Raw genomic sequence first — 23406 nt, 5'->3', positions numbered from 1 at the left:
TGTCAGGACCATATGAGGTCAAAGCCTGCCTGTTTGTTCCCATATTCTTGCCTAAGCCCTCGATGTCAGAACCCCTCCTGCTATCACCCGAGAACCCTGGATCTAGGTTTAGGGTGCAATTCTAAGAGGTCTCTACAACCAAGGACTTGAACTCTGATCACACTGAGGACTTAGGGGAGAACTGAGACCCAACAGCGTGTCAGGCCTGTGCCAGCAAGTCAGATCTGTGTATAAGAAGATATATATATATATATATATATATATATATATATATATATATATATATATATAAATAAAACATCACATAAAAATTTTTTTTGAATCAAGATCTCACCATGTAATCTAAGTTATTCTCAAATTCACAATCCTCCTGCCCCACTCTCCTTAAAGCTAGGATTGCAGGCATTCACTGAGTATCTGGGCAAGGTTCTTTTCAGGTAGTGAAACCGAAGAGCAGGATTTCAGGACTGAGGTGACACAGAAGGCAATGGACAGAGGGTCCGGACACCCTACTCCTTGAGGATTACGCTTCAAAACCTTTCAAAGCCTTTGGTTGCCTTCGGCCACCCACCCTGTCCCGTGTCCCCACACCGCAGAATTGCCAGAGCTCCGTGATACCACCGGCTCTCCATATTCCCCTGGATCCTCATACTAACCACATGGTCCTTGGAAATGGGACATTATTTTTTGAGTTTTATTTTCATTTTTTTTACAAGAATATAACATGCTCAAACAGAAAAACAGGGATTTCGTACACCACTGATAAAGGAACCCAGCTCCCTTTGTTAACAATAAATAAATATTAACACAGTGGGGAGTCCCCCCACCCCCACCCACCGACAGCCCTCAGTGGTTCGCAAGGCTTGCTGAGGTAGAGTCTGGTAGGGAGGAGGCGCGGTCGGGCAGCAGCTCCCGTTGAGTTTCTTCAGTACGGGCAAACAAATCACAGTAAATAAGAACAGCAACAACAGCAGCTGAGACAATCAGCACAACAGAACAACATAGTATACTTAAAAGGATTTTCTCCCGGAGAAGCCTCAAGTGCAGAGAAAACAATGCTGGCAACCTACATCTCCACAGCCATCTTAGTCTCTGGTGCTGGAAGTCCCAACTTGGAATGTTTGTTCGGTAAGACTCAGAGGTGATAGGCAGATTGATTCCCCCCCAACCCCATCCTTCCAGGCACCCCCCACATCCGCAATACTCCCTTGGCTGCACTAACTTCTGTTCCAGAGCTGTCTTGACCCCTGACCTACTTCTCCCCTAACTACGTTGGGCATCTCATGTCAACAGGAAAGAGGTGCAAGGCTCCCCTTCCACCAGGGGGGTGAGGGGTAGGGGGCATCTTTTTCCCATATTCATATCCACAAAGAGAACTGATTTGACTTCGGCTAGTCTTTTGGGCTCCCCCTACAGATGGATTTTTCCATGACTTCTCTCCTTTGCTCAGTTGTCGGACATGAATGCTGGTCCCGGGGCTTGAAGCCTCCTTCCTCCCACCTCCCTCCTTAGACCTCATCCAAGGAGGCGCAAGGCCCAGTAAGGCTTCTCAGTTAGCCCTGTTCACAAGCAGAGCAGGCTGCAAATGTGAGGTCAGGGGCCCACCTACAGAAAGCCACCGAGAGCGCCCGGCCTAGGGTCATGTGAGCAAAAATGGCTTCTTTTTGCAGGGTTCATTGTTGACCTGGAAAGGGGCTCACAGGCCAGTTTCTGAGGTATAGAAATCTCATCTGGGGCAAGAATCAGACTGACTCGCTGACCTCCGTGAGACTGTGAGAATGAGCTTAAGAATGTTAAGAGGCCTCAGCTAGGAGTCTCTGGGTGTCCCTGGGAAGGCAGGGGCAGGGGAGGAAGGTTCCACATACATAGCCTTTTCTAGGCCACGTCCAGGACTGAGGAAATCAAGACGGGATCAAAGCCAACTGTCTGGCAGGTAGACAGCTGCCATGACGCTCTCCGGCTCCCATACTCAAGGTTCCCAACCCCCCAGCATTCCTTGAGTGTGCCTGGGAGAAAGAACATAAGTGCAGGACCACCCTTCCCCAGAGCACCCCACACAGCCTCCATGTCAGCCCTCAGCCACGGGTCCTGGCAATGAGGAGTCTCTCCTACGCCGGGCCCACCACAGTATCTGGAGGAGAGGGAGTTCTTCACACTCAAGCTGCGGGGATGCCCGTCTGTCCGTCTATCCCTTCACTTTCCTCTCGAACTTGCTGCACAAGGCCTGCCTCCCACACAGGACAGCTGCTTCAGGGATGGGTGACTCCACCTCTCTTCCTTCTTGGTTGCTGTGGAGGCTCAAGTGTGTGAAGGCTCAGCTGGGCTGCTGCCAGAAGCAGAGGTGGCCGAGGCTTGGGCAGCCAGGTCGCGGTAAGCAGGTGACTTGAGGAAGCGTGGGTAAGAGTCTTTCTCCATCAGTGTGCGGGTCTTCCCCTGAGCCACGTCGAAGCAACTGGGAGTGGCGGCCTGTAGGTTTGTCTTGGTCAGTTCTCGGGTCTCGTGATCTATGTTTACCTGTGGGGAAGGCAAGGCAACCACAAAGGTGAGTGGTGTGGAGTGGAGTGGCGGGGCAGGGCAGGGAGTTTGGTGGGCAAGCAAGGTCATTGAAAGAGTACCAGACACTAAATAAAGGAGTCTCCCTTCACACACACACACACACACACACACACACACACACACACACACACAATATATATATATATATATATATATATATATATATATATATACACACACATACATATACAATTTGTATGTATATATACACACATACATATAATCTGTATGTATATGTGCCTGTATAAGTGTGTGTACCAGGTGTGTGTAGAGCCTCTAGAGGCCTGAAGAAGGTGTTGGATTCCCCAGAACTGGAGGGAGGTTGTAAGCTGTCATGCTGGTGACGAAATATAGGAGTTTTAGACGTATAGTGCGGGGTGACCTATGTCCTCTATAAGAGCAGTCAGTGCCCTTAACCACTGAGCCATCTCTCCAGCCCCACTCGCCAGCTTTTCAGCTCTGGGACAGTTCCCACATCAGACTCAGGAGTTGGTCCTCTGATCTCTGGAGATTAACATGAGGTGTATTGAGCATAGTACTCCCTCTGATGGTTCCAGTCACCACCTCTGCCCTGGCTGTGTGCAATAATTCAGGGCTTGTTTCCCTTGCTCCCACTGTCTGTCTGTCTGTCCGTTCTCACAGCTGCTACACCAAGCCCACTCGGTCTGGAAACACCTTAGTTTCCTCTCCAAGTCATTCAAAAGAAAAGCTAGAATGACCACATCTGGCCACCAGCCATGTGTATGACCTCATCTGTCCCCGTTCCCTGTGGCAGGATGTCCTCCTACCCCCTCCCTCCCTTCCTCCTCCTCTCCCCTCTCCCCTCCCCTTCCCTCCCCCTCTCCATCCTTACAACTCTTGGCTCTTGCACCTACCTCCTAACTCCCACTGTGTGCCTTGTGCACATCCCTGGCTTATACTGAATTGGTTACTGATACCTTCTCCTGTTAGAATACAGTTCCATTAGGAATGTTTCTTTGTTATGTCCTCTAAGACAAAAAAACCTCTTTGCACAAAATTGATACTTACTAACTCTTTCTAAGAGTAACTGAGATAAACAGAAGCAGCCAGAGAACAAGATACACAAATACAGCATTGCTCAGGTGTGCCCACCAGGTGGTGCCACTGCTACTGTGAATATCCATCCAGCCGGGAAACCAAAACCAAAAAATGTTCCCAAAGGGTGGACACAGGTCAGAGTGCTGTTACCCAACTGTTACTGAAGTCCTGTTCCTCGGTACTTCATGTGCTGAGGCTTTTAAGAAACATAACTAATTTACAAATGTGGGTATGGAGAGAAGACAAAAAAAAAAATTAATCTCACTGCCCTATGCTGTGCCACCTTGGGTCACAAAGTTTCCTGTCTGGCCACTGACTCCCTACCCTTTTGTAACCATGAAGACTGCTGTACTCTAAACCTAATCCTTCCCTCGCTGACCCCAGTTCTCAGTTGGGAAGAGGCAGACAGGGTCTGGAGGAGTTACAGCTGGTGCTGGGACGCTGACCTCTTTAGGGGCTTCACTGCGAATGTACTCATCAAAGATGTGGTGGGCCCTGGAGGCCAGTTTGGTGGCTGATCGGATCTTCTTGAACTCCTCGCAGGCCAGCCAGAACTCCAGGTTCTCCTCACTGAACTCCGTCTTTAGGAAGGCGTGGAAGGCGGCCACCCCATCTGGTGGTAAGGGAGAAAGGAGAGACAGGTCAGACTTAGAGGACAGCTGGGAAGAAAAGACAGCAATTGGCGTTAATGGCTCTATTTTTAGAATGTCATTTTCCTGAACAAGGCTCTGCCTTTGTGTTCCGAACAGAGGCTGGCACACTGGGGGACCGGGATTATTATTACTACTACTATTATTTAGCCCCGTGTTTTTTTCAGCAGCGCTGGGACAAGCTCCAAGCACATGAGCCCGCACGTGCCTTTCACAGACAGACAACAGGGTCCTACTTACTTTTACTGTTCAGCAGTGACTGGAAAGACTCTCTCCATCCCAATACATCTTCTGAGAAACTTCTGTCAGGGGGGGAGGAAGGGGGGAAGCAGAGATTTTTAAATTCATTAAAAAAAAAAAAACCAACAACAAACAAGAGCATAGCACACATCCTAGGGTGAAGTTGTTGGTTGTCAAAACAAACCCCTCAAACTCCCGTGAAACAAGCAGCGAGTTATATAAGGGGCATCTGGACATTCAGCAACCCTTTAGTCCCTCAGCCAGTATCCCTAACACCCCCTCTTCTGTAAGCAAATGGATTCTACTCCCAAGACTCTCAACTTTGGTTTGCACACCTCTCCAGTGAAGCAGGAGGCTGGGAGAGCCTAGCTACCTGCGACCCCAAAGCCCAGCATAACACCTGGCATCTGGGCAAGATGCTCACTAGACGGGAGCAGACCCTGCCCTAGCCCTGTATCCGAGTGTTCTGACATCTTGAGATAAACAGGAGTGCATGTCCTGCTGGCACACATCTGCTGGGGTTAGCAAAACCTGGACTGTACCAGACTGTACCACCTCCACAATGGAGCTCCGCGGCTACAGCACAGCAGTAAAGTCTCACTAAAATCTCCAGAGAGGCTTAGGGCCACCTAGCTCGTCTGCTATTTTCCCTCTCAGGCCTCCCCCACCCCACACCCCACCCCCGACCCCCGAACCCTTGGACTGGTCAGACCATAGAACTTACCTCTCTTTGCTAAGCTTACTGGCCCACTCGAATTTGCCGTTACCCCCAGTATCCGAGCTTAGCTCTGATTTATGAAGAAAGATCCCCAGGCGTGTCTTGAACTCTTTGGCTCTGAAAGACAACAACAGCATGTAAGGATTCTGTTTGCTCTGCCAGCACAGGGACGTTTGGGCCGGGGTGGGAGGGTGCGGGGTGGGGGCGTCCCACAAGAACTAACTCCATCACCCCAAAGTTCAGTCTCAAGAAACTTGGGGACACTCGGCCATTCCCAAGGCCCTAAGCCCTTCTCTCATTGGTGTCTTGGAGTTCTAGTCCATAAAAAGGCTATGCCCTGATAGCTCTTAACACTTTGGGGTCTTTATGGCACTGCAGTCCCGCCTCGCTGTCCCCGTTTCCCCGCGTTCCCAAGGCTGAGCGTTGGTGGATTCCGGACTTTGTCGTCCGGACCGCTAAAAACAATTCTCTTACCTTTCCAGGCAGGTGTTAGGGAAGGTGGCCAGGGTGCGGCACATGGTTGCGGGCTCAGGGCAGCACGTCGTGGGGAGGATGGTGACGGACCGGAGGGCGAAGAGAGAAAAGCGAGGCTGTAGCAAGTTCTGACCTGCGCTGATGGGGTCGGGAGAGCAGCACGCGCCCGGCCCGTGGCTACTAAGTCTTTTATCCCCTGGGGGCGGGGAGGGGCCGAGCGTCGCCGACCAATAAGAGAGAGGGGCTGAGCGTAGCGAGGGAGGAGGCGGGGCGGGGAGCCAGATGGGGTGGGGCGTGACTGGCAGCCCCCAGGACCTCCTCCAGAGCTCACCGGGCTGTCCCCACCTCCGAGGTCAGAGACTTGGGGGGCCAAGAGAGGAGGAAGGCTTGAAGACCAGACATATGCCCACAACTTGTCAGGAAAACAACAACAAAACAAACAAACAAACCCCGCCGACCTCTAGTAAAAGCAGGAAAACAATTTAAAATGACAGGAGGGGTTTTGTATGGGTGGCGAGTGCACGCACCCGGAGGACAAGTACACGGGGGTTCATTCCAAGAAAAAGTACATCACCATTATCCTGCGCTCTCTCAGGTCAGAACAGGTACGGTTCCATGGGCGCCGCAGGTGATGAAGGATCAGAGGATCATTAAACTAAAGACTTGGCCAAGATCAGCAGACACGTGCGGAAACATTTACTTAACACAATTATAGCAGAAATCTTTGCAACGATGCTTAAAAAGCCGCATTGCTCCGCGCTCTGTAGTTAGAGGGTAAGTCTTGGTGCTTCAGTTCAGCTTTGAATGTACCGGCGTTGCTCCCACTGGAAAACAACAGAAACAGCTCTGTAACTGGTAAGTCATCCTGAAGCTAAGCAACTGTTCAGCTCCACACCATCCCTTGTAGGCGCCATAGTCTTCCCTGCTGTCCCTCAGTAGCTCCCTTTGAGACTGCTGCTAAGAAGCAGCAGTGAGGTTAAGGGGTAGATATTTAGGGAGCTTCAAATCATGTTTCTGCTGTGTAATTATGAGAGACCTTAAAGGCTTTATCTTTCCAAATGCTTCCATTTCTTTGGGTCTAGGGTTTAGAAGCCACTCTCTCCGGGTGAGTTCACTGGCCCCAAGGATTGAAGCCAGGGGAATCACCATGGAGAACAGGTTGGGGGTGGACAGAGAAAGGGCACTTGAGAATATCCGTTCATGGGGGAGGGGGGAGAAGACACCAAAATGCCTGGGTTATACAGAGAAGAGCCACTGGGAAAGAGCTGCCCAGCCCCTGGGTCGGAAAGTTCAAGGTTGAGGTAAAGACTGAAGGATGCTGGGAGAACTTAGAGTCCAAGTCTGCTTTGATATGTAAAGGGGTTTACCCATCCAGCCCAGTCCAAAACCAAACATCTGGGACAACCGTTCAGGTTGAGGACTCCCCTCGCTGAGCCAGGCCCTATGACGTGTGACCTAGTGTGTCAACCTGGTGCATGCTAAAGAACCATTTGAAACCGTTCCCAAACTCCCACGTTCTCAATGCAGAACCAAGGCAAAAGGGGACCGGCCCATTCCCTGGCACACTTCTATGTCAGATACAGTGAACACCAAATCCACATGCCCATCTTGCTAAGCTCAGCTCTTGAGGGCTTCGTACCACACAGCCCCAGGGCTAGGCTGCACGGTGCTGGGCAGTGGTGCGTAGGCAATCTGTGGGCGGATGCCTTGCTGAGCAGCTTCATCCACACGGAGCAGTCAGCCAGCCTACCAGGCGTACCTTCTGGATCTGAGGGAGAGGTGCTGAGCCGAGTTGAAGGTTTTGCTTTGCCTGGTGTTCCTCATACCCACAGACACACGTTTATCACACAGCTGCCAGGCATAGATGTGGGTGTTGACCAGGGCACAGCCGTTCTTCATGTGACACGGATGGATCAAACTCTAGTCTCACCGGCACTCTCACCCATATTGGAATCAACCCAGACACAGCCACGTGACAACAATACTGACTTGTGCAGAGGATCCATGCAAGCCCCCCTCCCATCCATTCTGCATCCTTGTGAGGTTTTTAAGGAGGTTTTAAATTTCCATTTCATAGGCAACAAAATAGCACGGCCTAAGGCGTTCTTCATTAAATGCATCCAGGCCGAAGCCAGGGCTGTCTCCAGATTCCTGGACTAGTATGTTCTATTTGACAAAGCAAGCGGAGACAAAGGAATTGATACGCAACCGCAGATCTGAGAGCACACAGCTCCCTGCTGGGGATGAAGAGCCCTCCTCTGGGTTCAACTTGCCTTCCCAGTTGCCATGGTTACCTCTCCAGTTTCCAGACAGAAACTTTTTGAAGTTCACAATGTATCCCGAATTCTCTTCCCAGCGGGTCAGTTCCTATCTGTGATTTCAGAAATGCGATTGACTCCACGGTTGCTGTGAATCTAGTCCATTAAATGTGCTTGTGAATTGCAGTGGCTTTGACAAAAAACCTGACCTCATTTTTGCCCAGCACGGCCAGCACAGCTGCCATCTCTTTAATGGAGGGTGTGGGGACAACAGCTTTGTGGCCTGGGTCATCTGGGATCAGCAATCTGGGCAAAGCTGGGGTCAGGATTAAATATCCCATAGTGTGTCAGCCCCTCTAGCCGTCATCTCTTTCAGCCCCTGTGGTACCCCATGTTACCCTTTCTGTGGTAGCAGGCTTCCAGACAGAAGCTTTATCTAGTGTGAATGGTATGGGGGTAAATGAATGTAATCCATTACAACACCCCTGCCACACACACACTCACACACAACACACAACACACAACACACACACACACACACACACACACACAAATCCTGAGCTCAGGATCCTCCAAATTCAATCATGAGTCTCCCCGCCCCCCAAATATTCATTTAAAATTTATGGTGTTCCCAAGTCAGAGGGAAAACACTTGTTAGACTCCCCCTTACCATCAGGACCTCACAATTTAGGAGCTAGGAAAATGGCCTGGTGGGTAAAGTGCCTGCTGTACAAATGCGAGGACCTGAGTTTGGGTCCCCAATGCCTACCTAAAAAGCCAGGTGGTGGTGGCGGCCACACGTCTATAATCCCAAGGCTGGCAAGGGAGGGTGTGAGGGATATGCTGGGCTGAGGAGTGACAGAGCCCGACGGGCCCCTGCAGGTTGCGGTTCAGCCCAGTCTAACTTAAACACAGGTTCACCCTATCTCCAAAACTATGTTAGGGAGTGTCTAAAAACTAAGGTGGAGATCGTACAGACAGTCAGTCAGACAGACAGACAAGACACACACACACACACACACACACACACACACACACACACAAAGAAAACAGACTTTTTAATCAAATACTGGGGTTTGATCTCTAAGCTAACTCCAGAGCCCACATTTCTGAGCATTCACCACGTCAACTTCTGTCTCCTCCGGCTCTGGCTTGGTCCATTCCTGGAGGAAATGGCTGCTGCTACACTCATCCTCTGTCACAGAGTTCTGTCTCCTGCACCCTCTCTCTCCCCACCCCCGTCACTCGCTGGCTCCATTCCTTTCTCCCCACTCACATTTTCCACTTTCTAGTCCTTGCCCTTAGCTGTGGTGGCGTCACCGGCTCTGGACTTTTCCGCATTTTTGCTTCCTGGTCCCTTGTGTCTACAGTTCCTCTGTGTGGCTGTGGAAAGCCCCTTCCTCTGCTGAAGTCCCCAGGTTAATCTCTGAAGACTTTAGTCCCCTGCAGTCTTTCCCAGCCTACACTTCATCCTCCTTTGCTCTGAGAGAGCCTGATTCCCACTTGTGAGGGAGACCAGGGCCAGTGTCCCGTAGTCAGAGCTTCATAGCTCCCCAAGTCAGAGGTACAGGGATCTAATGAGTCCGGAAGACCCTTGCTCCTCCCCGTCCTCCAGGGCCCTGGCCATGGCTAGATGGAACCTGGCTCTCTGTGTTTAAGCTTCCTGGGTTCTGATGTGTTGGTCTGCATTCTCATAAGCGTCAAGCATGTCTGGGCATATGTGAGCTTGTCTCCCAAGCTATGCTGTCTTTTTAATACCACAAGGGACAGTCTACCTGCCTCAGCCTCCTGAATTCCCACGACTATCAATGACCAGGTTGCCTGACCTCTTCCTCATGCTTTACCACTCCATGGTGCCTCAGTTTCCTAACGTCTCTCCCATGCTTTTCTGCCCCATGGTGCCTCAGTTCACATCGGCAAACACACCTGCCCACTGCTCTGACGTCATAGTGATGCGTTCCCTGGAGACCGAGCCAATCAGTGGCGTCTATGAACCCACTTAATACTAACATTGCCATTTTCAAACTTCAAGAATAACCTGAGAGGTTTCTCAAGGTCTTCCTCTTCCTCACTGTGGCTCCCCATCCCTTTCCTCGAGGTCGTCGCAGATGTCTCTCCTCCAAGAGCACCTTTCCTATGTTCACCACTACTCAGGAACACGTTTCGGTGAAATCTACATTTTCCTCGGGCATTTTCCAAGGCCCTGAGAACTCATTTAGAATCAGAGACTCTAGATGAGGGGAAAACTGTGGCCTACCATTCACAAGTGACTGAAAAGCAGGGGTTAGATATCCAGTTCCCTCTAAGACTGGGCACAGAGCTGCACAGTCCTGCAGGTTCTGGGTGAGACTCTGCTGTCTCCGGCAGGAACTTAACACCTGCTGCCCAGGAACTGGAGTAGAGGAGGTGTTCTAACTGTCCCCCACCCCAGCCATCTGTCACCCACCTTCAAGCAGTGTGTAACAAACAGCCCACAGCTGTGCTTGTGGCACAGTGGAGATCCAGGACAGATGAGGTGGGAGTGCTGTTCAAACCTCAAATTCAGGATGGCAGGACTTAAAGATGCTCACAGAGGAACTTTCCGCGATTAGCCCAGAGCAAATTAGACCACCATTCCTGGTTTGAAGGACACTCGGGTCCTCTTCTTGGTCGGAAGCTGCCTTTGAGATAGCGGTACTTGCTTAAGCAGGGCTAAGATGACCTCGAGGACGCTTCAAACCCCAAATCTTAATTCCCTGCACAATATCCAATACAATATACACGTTCACGAACACAAAGAACGTTAACACCCTTGGAGAGTCGAGTCTCTGTCAACCCTGCTTCCCAAGGGTCTCTGAGTTGCAAAGTCTTCTCTGTTGAATTCATGCCAGGCAATTTTCTGGAAATGGGTCTCAGAAGAGCTAGATTATGCAGTGAAACGCAGTGCTCTGCATGCCCCTAACGTAGGCAGCCACTGTAGCTTTTGTAGTTTTATGAAGCTCAGGAAAAGGGGCCAAGTCTGGAGGAGGAGCAGATAGCAGGGCTGGAGCTTAAAACAAGACAGGAAGCACACCCCTAGAACTTGCACGGATTCTCCTTGTCCCCTTAGTATAAAACACTCAGAACATCTCACCTCATTTGTGTCCTCTGGGGGCCGGGGGACATCCCTAGGATGCCTGTATCGGGATGCCAGCCAGTTAGCTAGGAAGATTTCTGTGGCACTGCCAGTCTATTCAGTACTCCAGACTTGTCTCGGCATGAGGAAAACTACTGTTTTTAGGGACCTCCATCACCCACCACTTAACTCCATGGTTAAGAGACACCTTGCTAAAGATGGAAAGATAGATGTTAAGAGTAAGAGACCTGCCTATAAATGACACACCCAGGCTACAGAGATGTCAAAAGAGGGCCCCCAGAGATGTTCAAAAGATCCAAACCCGGAACTACTCAATGCTGACCTCAGAGCAGCTCGGGGCTGGGCCCTAGTTATGTCTCCACATTATCCTCGAGGTCTCCTAGCCCTCAGCTGGGGCAGAAGAACAGCAAGCGGCAGCATATCAGTATCAGTGGTATCTTCGGACGTAATGAACGCCAGAGGCTCTGGAGGACCCCGCCATACCCTAAGAGTTAGGGACCCTTATACAACACCCCCTCCATTTTTTGAGCCACCCTCCATGGCAGGGAAAGTGGGATGAGGGATGAGGAGGGCTGGCACGGGTGGCACAGGTTTCATGGGAAAGCAGAGGGCTCCACACAGCTCCTGCACTGGCCATGATGCTGGGACCAGCTGTGAGCAAACGTGCGGGCGTCTCTGTCTCTCTCGATGCTCCCACAACACCTGAGCAAAGGGGGAGAAAACGTGGATTGATGTGTGAGCAGCCAGGAGGCTGGGTCGGGAAGCCCGGGAGGGGGAGGGCGGGAGTGAGCAACCGGAACAGGTGGGCCTTTCACCAGCTCCCAGGCCACCCGCCCCTGACACAGCAGCTGTCCCAGAAACAGGCCCAGGTGGACAGAGGGAGGAGCGCGGCAGGGGGCCCGTGATGTTTCGCTGAGAAAGAAATGAGCTTCTCATAATGGGCCCCACACATCTGAGCAGGGGCGACACGCGGGGAGCTGTGTGACTGAGCCTCTCCTCCCCACCCACCAGCAAGCAGCTGGCTCAGCGGCTCCAAGGCCACCAGGGAACCTTCTGGATCCAAATCCCCAGGCTTCTGCCTGGCTACAGTATTAACAATGGTGACTGAGCATTTAGTGAGTGTTGCATCTGAGTTCTCCGCGCCCGCTTTCCCATAGTCCCACCGAATCCTCCCCACAACCTCTGAAGAAGGCACAGGGAGTGCGGGTTTTCGGGTAAGGGAAATTGAGGCATAGAGGGGTTAGTTGAGGTACAGACAGAAGGACCAAGCTATGGGTGGACCCAGGTCATCTAATTCCAGTACGATCTCAGTCAGCGATCCACTCTGCAGACTGCCCAGCCCCCATGTCTTACCGATCCAGAAAGTTATTTCTTGTGCTGAGCTCCAGAAGGGGGTCCTGTAGCAAATGTTTTCTTTCGCATATACTTAAAGCTGGTCTTCACTTCTCAGAAGGGATCAGAGGGAGCTGAAGAAAAGGGCTTTCAGCTTCCTAAGTGCAGTATACAGAGGGCCAGCGCTGTCACTCTCGGGAGCTTTTGGCTTTGGGGCAGCCCTATTCATCATTTAGAACATCCATCCACTCTAAACATAATTCACTTATCCAAGCGCTTTGAAGCCCTTACTTGGGAGTCAGGAATTTCGCACGCAAAGGCTCATCTAACGCTCATTAGAACCTGCCCACTAGGACTGGTCTTCTATCCCCCATCTGCGTACTTTATCAACACAGCCCAGGATTGTGAACTGGATCCTCGTCTCTGCTCCTACTCTGGCCTCTACCAGAGTCGTGCTGTTGTTTCAACCACAGCCACACCTATGCTGGCCTCTACTAGAACCTGTATTTCCACCTGAAATGTAGATGTCTTCATATGTAACTTATCCAAAGTCAAGTCGGTATCTTATATGTATCTTCCCACACCCGACTTCCCTGGATCGATGAACAGGACTGCCTTTGAAAACCATCTTGCTTTTTTTTTTATAAGCTGAGCTTGTAAGCTCAGTGCCCTGCAGGTGGGGACAGGAGAAGTTTGAGGTCATTCTTGACTCCAGTGTGTGTGTGTGTGTGTGTGTGTGTGTGTGTGTGTGTGTGTATTTGAGTGTGTGTATGTGTGTGAGTGTGTGTGTATGTGAGTGTGTGTGTGTATGTGTGTGTGTATGTGGGTGCATGTGTATGTGTGTGTATTTGAGTGTGTGTGTGAGTGTGTGTATGTGAGTGTGTATGTATGTGAGTATGTGTGTAGGTGAGTGTATGTGTAGGTGAGTGTGTGTATGTGTGTGTATGTGAGTGTGTGTATGTGTGTATGTGAGTGTGTGTGTATGTGTGTGTATGTGAGTGTGTGTATGTGTGTGTACGTGTGTGTATGTGTGTGTGTATGTGTGTGTATGTGAGTGTGTGTATGTGTGTGTATGTGTGTGTATGTGAGTGTGTGTATGGGTGTGAGTGTGTGTATGTGAGTGTGTGTGAGTGTGTGAGTGTGTGTGAGTGTGTGTGTGAGTGTGTGCGTGTGTGTGAGTGTGTGTATGTGAGTGTGTGTATGTGAGTGTGTGTATGTGAGTGTGTGTGTATGTGTGTGTGAGTGCATGTGTATGTGTGTATTTGAGTGTGTGTATGTGTGTGAGTGTGTGTATGTGAGTGTGTGTGAGTGTGTTTGTATGTGAGTGTGTGTATGTGTGTGTAGGTGAGTGTGTGTGTATGTGTGTGTGTGTATGTGTGTGTGTATGTTCACACACACTCGAGAGCACGTGCCGTGGTGCATGTATAGAGGTCAGAGGACAACCTCAGAACCTCAGGTGTTGCTTCTCCATTCCCACCTTGTCTGAGGCAGTGTCTCTTTGTTGTTTGTCACTGTGTTTACCAGGCTAGCTACCCCTACAAGCTTGCAGGGGGCCCTGTTTCAGCTTTCAATCTCTTTGTAGGAACAATGGGACTGCAGATGGGTAACAGCATGCATGGCTTTAACCTGAGTCCTGAGGATTCGAACTGGGGTCTTCAGCTTGTCAACTGTCTTCCAAGCCCAGAGATGAATTTTATATCTTACTTCTTTCCAAATGTTTCATACACACACACACACACACACACACACACACGCACGCACACACGCACACATTGGTATAAGTCTATACCTGCTTTTCTATAGTTCAAAAAAAAAGGGACCAGTATGCAAATGCTGGGGGAGGGGTTGTGGCATCTAAGTAATAGGCATTTATAGTTATTTCTCTATTCCTCTGCATGCTGGAAATTCTCTCTAATAGAAAGACTTCCTTCCGAATTGCCCCCTGGCAAGGCAATTTACCTTTCTCTCCTTCCTTAATAGTATATTAATTAAGTGCTTAGAAACCTTCTACAGATCATTTCCTCTCATGAGACTGTACTTGAGGAGAAACCAGCCAGGGATAGGGACTCCACCAGGGTTGTCATAACCAGCCCTTCCGTGCTTCATTCATGGGCACAAGAGAGGAAGGCATCGTGGCAAAATAATGAACCACTCGTTGCTGAATGAGTTGTGAATGAGGTAACGTGATAGAAAACACAGGAGATCTGTACTCTGGGACTGCACCGTGATTAACTGGCTGTGTGGCCATGAGCAACCACTAACCTCTCTGTGCCTCCACTGTCCTCTCATTAGCAAGCAAGACTTAATGACAGTTGTTTCCATCAACAAATGGGGGAAGGTGGTTGAAAGTACTCTGAGAAATGATTCTGTGTGTTCATTTTATTTTTTTTTTTTTGTTATCAAATAAAAAAGACATTGTCCAATGAGAGATTGTGAGTCAGGGTGAGTGTGTTGGGGATAGGGGGGAGGGCGCTACAGTTTCCTCCATGAAAGGCGGGAATTTCCACTCAGCTGGAAGTAGTGTGCTCCTGTGGCTTGGGCCTCATTGTGTCTCACCCCCTGCCTCCACCCCCCCTTTCCTTTTCTCTAACCAACTGACAAGTGCTGGGAAACACTGGGAATCTTAAAATAGACAGGTCTCTCCGGCTCACAGCCGAGGGCTTGGCTGGGCTGTAGACTTGTGCAGGACTCAACAATTGGTTTACCATGGCCCTGTGCTCCGGAAGAGCCAGGCCATGGAAAAAGCAGCCACATGCCTTCCAGAAAAGGGCCATCATCCAGGATGCTGTGTTTGGTTTGGCTGTCCATCTGAGGCCCTGTTGGCTGAGATGCTTTGGCCCCGAGAGTCTTATGCCTCTGGGGACCCAGCTTTCAGAAGGACCAGCTCTTCCTGGAAATGGTAGCAGTCCCACTGGCCCTGGAAAAACGGGGATACAAGAGGCCCCTGGGCAGGGTTGGGACAAAGGGCCCCAAACTCCCTCCTTTGAAAGGTTCTTGACTTCAGGCTGAGGATCAGATAAGAGATGCTTATGTAACTAAACAGGGATGGATACACTGTGGGCAAATGGGAAGACACTTTGAGGAGTGGGCCCAATGGGTGCTGAGTAACCAAGTGGCAAACTTTTGACTTGACTCTTAGAGGAAAAGTTACCTCCTAAGTGTGTGTGTGTGTGTGTGTGTGTGTGTGTGTGTGTGTGTGTGTTAATTCCCCACCCCCACACCCCAAAACCCCAACTTATCTGTCACCCGAGTGTCAACTAACCTGGTGAGGCTTGAGCATGGTGCCAAGCACTTCCTGGGTACATCGGTGCCTTTGCTCCTCACCAGCGCAGAGCACAGAAAATACTCTTAACCTGCCTTACAGACAGAAGAGCTGAGACACACACACAGCCCCACCATCTTCCCACAACACAACCAGGATCCAAAGCCAGATACTGGCTATAACTCTCGTGGGTTCCACACACAGCTCTACCAAGCAGCCAGCAGGCCCTGACAGAATAGACCCCTACACTGACCCACATTCTCTCCGTGAAGTTGGGACGGAGCAGGACTGAGGAAAAGTCACATAGCACTAATAGTGATTAATGCCATAAAGAAGAAGTTGAAGGGAGACTCCCCAAATGAGGCGCTCTGAGGGGGGAACTGATGGAGTCTCTGAGGATATGGGAAGCCAGCCCTTCCTCCAAGTCAAAAAGAAACATGAATGAATGTTGGGTAGCCCCCAAAATGTTCATAGAACAGACAAGAACAAAGCGAGGCAGTTGAAAACCCCTCCACAAACCCACTTTGATAAGGCACAGCAGGTGCTAGGCCTTCGGGCCAGAGACCTAAGCCTCCTCCACAGCCAAACACAACTCCCCAAGTGCCCCCACAGCCTCGGCTACCCCTAGAAACTAGATGTGGCAGCTTCCGCGGTCCACAAGGTGGATCCTGTACCATCCCTCCTCTCTGAACCACCAATCCTGATTCAAAGGCCCAGAGGGGTGTGTGGTATTACCACCCATGCTGCTATGAAATGCATGTTGGACAGACACACAGCTACAGGAGTTCCCAGTCCACTGAGTGTGCAGACCAGAGCCAGGGAAGGGTACCAGGACATAGAGGATACTGGAAACTACTCACTTCATTCACTCATTCTTCAATGTGTGTGTGTGGTGTGTGAGTGTATGGTGTATGTTTGTGTGTGTGTGGTATGTGTGTGTTTGTGTGTGTGCTTGTGGAAGTCAGAGGACAACCTTGGATGTTGGTCTTACCTTGTTTGAAGCAGGATCCCCTTTTTCATCACTGCATAGACTGCTGTCTCCACCTCCCTGTTGCCATGTCAGAGCACTGAGCTTATAGACCAGAGTGTCACAGTTTTGGGTGGGTTCTGGGATTCAAACTCAGGGCCTCATGTTTGCACAGCAAGCACTCTGCCCACGGAACCTCCTCCCAGACCTACTTATTTCTGAAGTGGGGTCTTCCTATACAGCTCAGACTGACCTCAATCTCTTGATCCTCCGGCTTCAACCTGCCAAATACTGAGATTATGACCATGGGCCAACCCACCTGGTCATCCACTCCACACTAAACTACACCCATCCGCAGCATAGTTACAGACACAACCTATTTTGTCTCCTGTCACCTTTGCCCTTCTCTGCATTGAATTACAGCCTCTTGTCCAGTAAAAATAGCAGCTACTGATTTTTGAGCACTTATTCGATGCAAAGCCTTCGAGATACCACGCAGCCTCTGTACTCCCCATTCCCAGATGCAGAATTCGGGGCTTTTGCAGACAAAGGAGTTTGCCCAGTCTCTAGGAACCAACAGGCAGAGACTCAAAACCGACTGTGCTAGACAGCTTCATGTCAACGTCACAAGCCAAAGTCATCAGAGAGGAAGGAACCCCAATTAAGGAAATCCCTTCAGAAGACTGGGTTGTACACAAGCCTGCAGGACCTTTTGTAAATTAGTGATTGATATGGGAAGGCCTAGTCCTTTGTGGGTGGTGATCCTCAGTACTCTAAGAAAGCAGGCTGAGCAAGCCTGTAAACAATATGCAGACACACACACACACACACACACACACACACACACACACACGCCCTCTGCACCAGCTTCCGCCTCCAGAATCCTGCCCGGTTTGAGTTCCTGTCCTGACTTCCCTCGATGCTGAAGAGTGATTCGGAAGTGTGAGCCAATAAACCCCTTCTTCCTTAAGTTGCTTTTGGTCATGGTGTTTCGTCATAGCAATAGTAGCCTTAACTAGGACACCAAGCCCGGTTTGTAATGCTCTTAGCATATGCTCCCTCCCAAGGAGCTGATAAGAAAACCCAAATATCAGCAGCACAGAAGTGATCTTACCTCCTCCCCATCTAGATGTCCCACCATGGCACACAGGGAGAGGGGAGAAGAGTTCGCAGCTCTGGATTTAGGGCAGAGACTCTGCAGCCTTCCAGCCAAACTTCAACACCTACTTCTGCAGACTCCCAGACGGCTGGATTGGAGTGTCCTCCACCCTCTGAACCTCCATAAAGGACCTCTGGGTACATCACTGGGTGGGTACTCAAGGGTCCCATGACTTGCCAGTTGTCCTTGCCATTGTTGATCTCCAGCAACTCTTCAGCCATCATTGACCCATGGGCACTACAGGCTGATGCTGTTTTCTCCATTTCTTCTCTTCGGAGCAAGCAGAGGAGACACATGTGCCAATAGTTAAGTGGGCCCCGGAAGTGCGATACCAATGGATTCCTAGGGGAAATCTTCTTATAAAATGAAGGAATGCTGTCTGATAGGAAAGATTACTCTCTAGACATTTCTATCATGGATTGGACTTCCTATGATGGATTTCTATCATGGGCTCTTTATTAATAATGCTTCATGCATAGTCATCTAATCATAACCAGTGCTTTTAAATGAGTAATTTGGTCAGAGATTGGGAAGAAGAGAAGCACAGTGAGAATGGATGCTGACTTCTAGATCTTTCTATTGCTGGGTAATCAGCCGATTTCCTATGACTCAGTTTCTCTCTTTGCATAGAGAGTATAGCATAGAGTCATTTGTATTTTTGTGAGGCAGTGGTGAGATTTAAATTAAGCTGTCTGTTTAAGGCCCCTGGGGCCTGCACGGGTATTAAAAGGCAGCCTGTAAGGCACCTGAAAAGAGAGCTGACTGTCCCTGGGTTATTGTTATTATGCAGAGGTTGCCACCTGCCAAGTGCCCTCCCCAGGGCTAGGTGTCTATCTTCCCAAAAATGCCAGGGCTGAGTCACTCCTAGCAAGGAGGGCTGGGACAACAGCACTCACACTTTCTCTAAGGCCAGAGCAGCAAAACAGGCAGATGGATACAAGGCTGAAGACTGCTGTCCCCGGCTGCTACTGAGAATCAACACACAAGTGTTTCCCCTGGCAGCAGACAGCTGCTGCGTTAGGTGTGAATCAAACGTGTAAACCTCTGGAGATTTCTCTCGCGCTTCTATGAGACACAATTTAGCAGAGCTGCCGAAAATATGGTGACACATCGCCTCAGCACGGAGGCTCTGAGGGCGATGGAGGTGGGGAGCCTGAGCTGTCTCCCAGCAGGGCTCAAAGTGTCCAGTCCTGTTAGTGCCCTCCCCGTGTGCCTTCCTGTTGCTATGCCAGCTCTGTTAAACTCGGACACTTAGCTAAGACTCTAAGTCTCCAGACATACTAAGTCTCTACCTAGAGACCTCCAGGTAGACTAGAAGTGAACCTTCTACTTCTCACATCTCTCCAGGTTTCTCCCTTAGGAGACCGAGGCAGGCAGATCTCTGCGAGTTTGAGGCCAGCCTGGTCTACAATCTCAAGTTCCAAGCCAGCCAGGGCTACATAGTGAAACTATGTCTTGGGGGAAGGGTACGACTTCTAAATAACCACACCTGGGGTGTGAACACACACACACACACACACACACACACACACACACACACACACACACAACTTCTTGAGTTAGAAATCTGGTCCATTTGTATACATAGATATCCCTACATGTAACTCCCAAATTAAACCCACTGAAATCCTCTCCATAAATTCTGCTGTGGGCAGCTGGGAAGCCTACCATAGCCCCCTCCCCCCTCTTCAGGCCTGGGGATCTCTTTTACACCATTGCTATTTTATACACTTGGCACTATTTATATGTAAATGTGCATATACCCGTTATCGATCTCAGCACACGAATATGTTTTATTTCCTGAAGCTCGTCTGAATTTCTCAGTCAGAGCACTCATTCTACAAAATGAGGAACCTTCTTCCCCTGATACTTCCCCATGAGTGACACTGAGGTCATAATGCCAAGACATCAACCGGGGGCATGAGCGGCCCTGTGGGGTCTTTGCTGTTTCCTTCTCTCTGTTTTCCACTGACGTTCTGTCTGTGATGCTTTCGTCCAGTGCCCTCCATTGCTCATAACTTATGTAGTTGTCTTGGTCAGAGGAGCCTGTACCATCTTTTGCCCTCTCAATCATTCCTCCCTAGTTTGTTGTTAATCCCTTGGGCATGCTGCCCAGAAACAGGTCCTACTTACCCCTGCTTTGGTAGCTGATTATTCCTTCCTGAGCCTGTCCCAGGTAACCTCTTTCCAAGGAGGCAAACCACTCTAGAGAAGATGCTTACAGGGGCTGAAATTTGGGGTTGGCGGTGGTAAAACGACCCAACTGTCTGAAAGTCACACCCTTTGCACAGAGTTCCAGTTATACCCTTGGTGTCTTGCTCTTAAATATTGCAAACCTATCAAGGGTCACTGGGACTAGAGCAGAGTCTCAAATTTAAGGAAGAAAGCTAAAGAAAGCCAAGGTTAGAACTAGAGCTCAGGGTGGGGTGGAGGTAGAGCATGGGTTCCAGTGGACCAAACAAAGAACCAGAGACAGGAGTTGGGGGACAAGAGGAAGTGATGGGGAGGGAACAAAGAAACAAACAATACAGGGAACAGAGTAAAAAACACACTAAAAGAAAACAAAACTCCTCTTCAGTACCAGCAAAACCAGGAGAAATTAGTGAATTCATAAAAAGAGTGCAGTATTTTGTTTTCTAATGAATCAGGAGGAAAAAAAAACAAGCTTTATTTTGGTTGATTTCAGTTTTCTAATAAAATACAGCTGTGTGGTTGTCTTAAATTTTATTTAAAAGGTAAGTTGCATATAGCTATTTAACAAACAACACATTAAAGTATATATATATATATATATATATATATATATATATATATAGAGAGAGAGAGAGAGAGAGAGAGAGAGAGAGAGAGAGAGCGAGAGCAGGTCAGTCTACAGGAAAGGGGTTTTCAATGATGCAGAGCAGAAGGACTCTGGTTTGTTTTCCGATTGGTTCTGAGTCACAATTTGTGAACCTTTGCTAATGTTGACTCACTATTGATAGTTGCTTCATTCACTAAAATCATTGTTCAGATACACTCTTTACTTGTAGCAGACCCATCCTTTATCTTCAGTTTCAGTGATAATAACCCATCTTAGGTTTTTTTGAATATGAAGTCTATTTTTCCATCATCTTCTAGGTCCACATGGAAAGTTTTTGTATCACTATTTTTCTTCTATCTTTTGGCTTTTGAATTTATAGATATAAATTTCTTCAAAATTAAGCTCATCAAAAATATATTAAGAACTATTTTGATTGGAGATATAAATGAAATCCAATTGTAGTCTATGAAATCTGAGTCCCCAAACAGAATATATCATTAGACCATTCTAAATCCACTATTTTTTGATACTTGGGTTTTCAAATAAAACTGCTTGAAGACATTTTTGGAAAGGATTACCACCAGTCCAATCAAAACATGAGTACATGCAACTTCATCGATGACTATGTCGATAGCAGAATCAGGATTGCTGACCAGGTCTCTTTAAATATAAAAACCAGTTCCATGTTTTGGTTCACAAATGCATGAGACAGTCTCCTCCCAGGAGAGGCAAATGTGCAGCCTTTAAACTCCAGGCACCGTTATTGCGATCACGTGACAGCGCTGCCGCTGTCGCCTTCCCCCCACCCCGCCCCCATACCCACAGCATCCCTCACTACCATCTGACCAGAAGCCCATTGATTCCATCAAACTCAGCTGAGCCCCCCAAGGGCTCTGTGCACCAAATTACAAATTCTTAAAAACACAAAGCAATCAAAAAGTATCACTCGCCCACCCGCATCCCCACCAGGAGTCTTCAAGGGTAATACTGGGGAAATCCCACACAAGTTGAAAGAAGATACAGACAGAGGCCAAATGCTGCCACTTTTGAGGGAGGCTTAGCCTCTCTGTCATCTCTTTCTCCACCGCAGACAGGCTCCCCACTGTGACCTTTAGAACATGCCACCTTGTTGGAAAAGATGAGGGTATGCCCTCCCTGCCACCGCCCACACCCACAGCCTGGTTCGTCACCTTACCCCGGGTCTAGGAGCCTCACTTTGCTCCTAGGACAGAGCAGTCCCACAGCATAGTCACCTCATAGCAGGGTCTTAACCACTAGCCAGAGACTCCATTCAAAGTATGTGAAGTAAGGAATCTCCTCTGTGGGCTATTGAATCTCCTACCCCAGCTTCTCCCAGTGCGGGTCGCCCGAGTTACTAAAGGATAGCTCACCTGACGTTCACTGCCATGTTTCTCTATTGAGTGTGGAAAGAACTTGATAACAAGTAAGAAGAAAAGTAAAGTGCAAAACCTAAGTCTCATTTCCAGGGCCAGCAATGGCTCTGGGGTAAAGGAACTTGCCACTTGAGCCTGACAGCCTGAGTTGAAACCCAGTGTGAAAGGAGAGAACGGACTCCCAGAAATTGGTGTGTGACTCCTGCACACATGTCACAGCACTGCCCACACTCACGGACACATCCCCAACACACACAACAATGCCGAGAAATGAAAATGCTTTAAAAAGAAGGAGACTCGTTTCTAATGGGAGTTCTGGAAGTAGGGTGAGAGAAAACAGAGCAGTGGACATTCTCAAAGAGCTAAAGCAGAAAATATCATCCCGAAGTGTAAATAAATCAGCAGACAAGGCCTATCAGGGGCACTTACTGAATGTAGAAATCCAGTGTCATTGTTCATACAGAATCCTGGGATACAGAGGGGTCCTGAAGTCTTGGGAGCCAGTAGGAAAGTGGAGGGCAGGGGAACGGACCACAAAGGAGGTTGGCAACAAGAATCAGATTGAAAGCAGATGACAAGGCAGAGTAGCATTCCAAACTCCCAGGGAGGGCTATAAACCAACCAAGTCAAGAATAAGCAGAGAATGAAGAGGTTTTTGCGGGTTGGTTGGTTGCTGTGGGGGGCAGGGGCGGGTTACTGTCATTGTCGTCTCTGTTTAACAAGCTGAGCGAGCGTGCAGCACCACTGATACTGTAGTCTGCCGTGCATGAAGTCCTGCGTTAGATCACCAACCCCGCATTAACCTGTCATAAGGACGCTCGCCTCTCTCAGCAGTGGAGAGGTGGAGGCAGAAGGACCAGAAGTTCAAGATGACCCTTGGCTACTCGGTGAGTTGGAACTCAGCCTGGAAGTCCATGAGATTCTGTCTTAAAGAAAAAAGGGAAAAAAAAAAAAAAGAATCTCAGAAGCGGTTATCTCTCATGCGTCCCTTCTCAGAAACTACGCTGGAAATCATGCTCTGTTGGAATACGGCAACCAAATGGAGAGCAAGATGGAATCAGAGACCGGAGAGATAAGAATTCTCAGGAACCCAACAAAGGAAAGAGCAAGAAACTGGGCAGCCGACCAAGAGACCGGCCAACTCCAAGTATGGGGTCACAGGACCAAAGTGGTGTCTGATCCGGAAATACACACCTCATGGGCTGGCAGCTATCAGTGGGGCAAAAGCTCTGAGCGGTGTTTCAGAGCTCTGGAGACATGGGAGAGAGAGTTTAGCTGTTACTAGACAAACAAAAGCCCCCCCCAAAAGGAGGCAATCATTAGCTCCAGGAAAGACAAGAAAAATTCTATTAAGTGTAAGAATTAATGCGTAATTAGAGTGTACAACTCTGCTTAGCAGTAAACAATATTCAGGCAACCGTT

At 49.2% G+C, this 23406-nt stretch overlaps 1 protein-coding gene across 2 annotated transcripts; it reads right to left on the bottom strand.

The window, feature by feature from the left end:
• Positions 1 to 668: 668 nt before the first annotated feature.
• Rgs16 (regulator of G-protein signaling 16) lies at positions 669 to 22501 on the bottom strand. Of its 2 annotated transcripts, XM_063272477.1 has the most exons (6): positions 22414 to 22501; positions 5698 to 6521; positions 5230 to 5340; positions 4506 to 4567; positions 4062 to 4228; positions 681 to 2514 (listed from the first exon to the last, which is right to left on the bottom strand). In XM_063272477.1, exons 2-6 carry the CDS (start codon positions 5739 to 5741, stop codon positions 2299 to 2301), a joined length of 600 nt encoding a protein of 199 aa, XP_063128547.1. In that variant the 5' UTR covers positions 5742 to 6521; positions 22414 to 22501; the 3' UTR covers positions 681 to 2298. The 2 variants fall into 2 exon arrangements, with proteins under 2 accessions (NP_001071057.1, XP_063128547.1); NM_001077589.2 differs by lacking the exon at positions 22414 to 22501 and having other exon boundaries at positions 669 to 2514; positions 5698 to 5861.
• Between the last annotated feature and the right edge of the window lie 905 nt (positions 22502 to 23406).

Source organism: Rattus norvegicus, chromosome 13 (genome assembly GCF_036323735.1).
Source record: "Rattus norvegicus strain BN/NHsdMcwi chromosome 13, GRCr8, whole genome shotgun sequence".
Taxonomy (NCBI): Eukaryota; Metazoa; Chordata; class Mammalia; order Rodentia; family Muridae; genus Rattus; species Rattus norvegicus.
The sequence above is the reverse complement of the archived record's forward strand: the minus strand, read 5'-3'. Positions and strand labels throughout refer to the sequence as shown.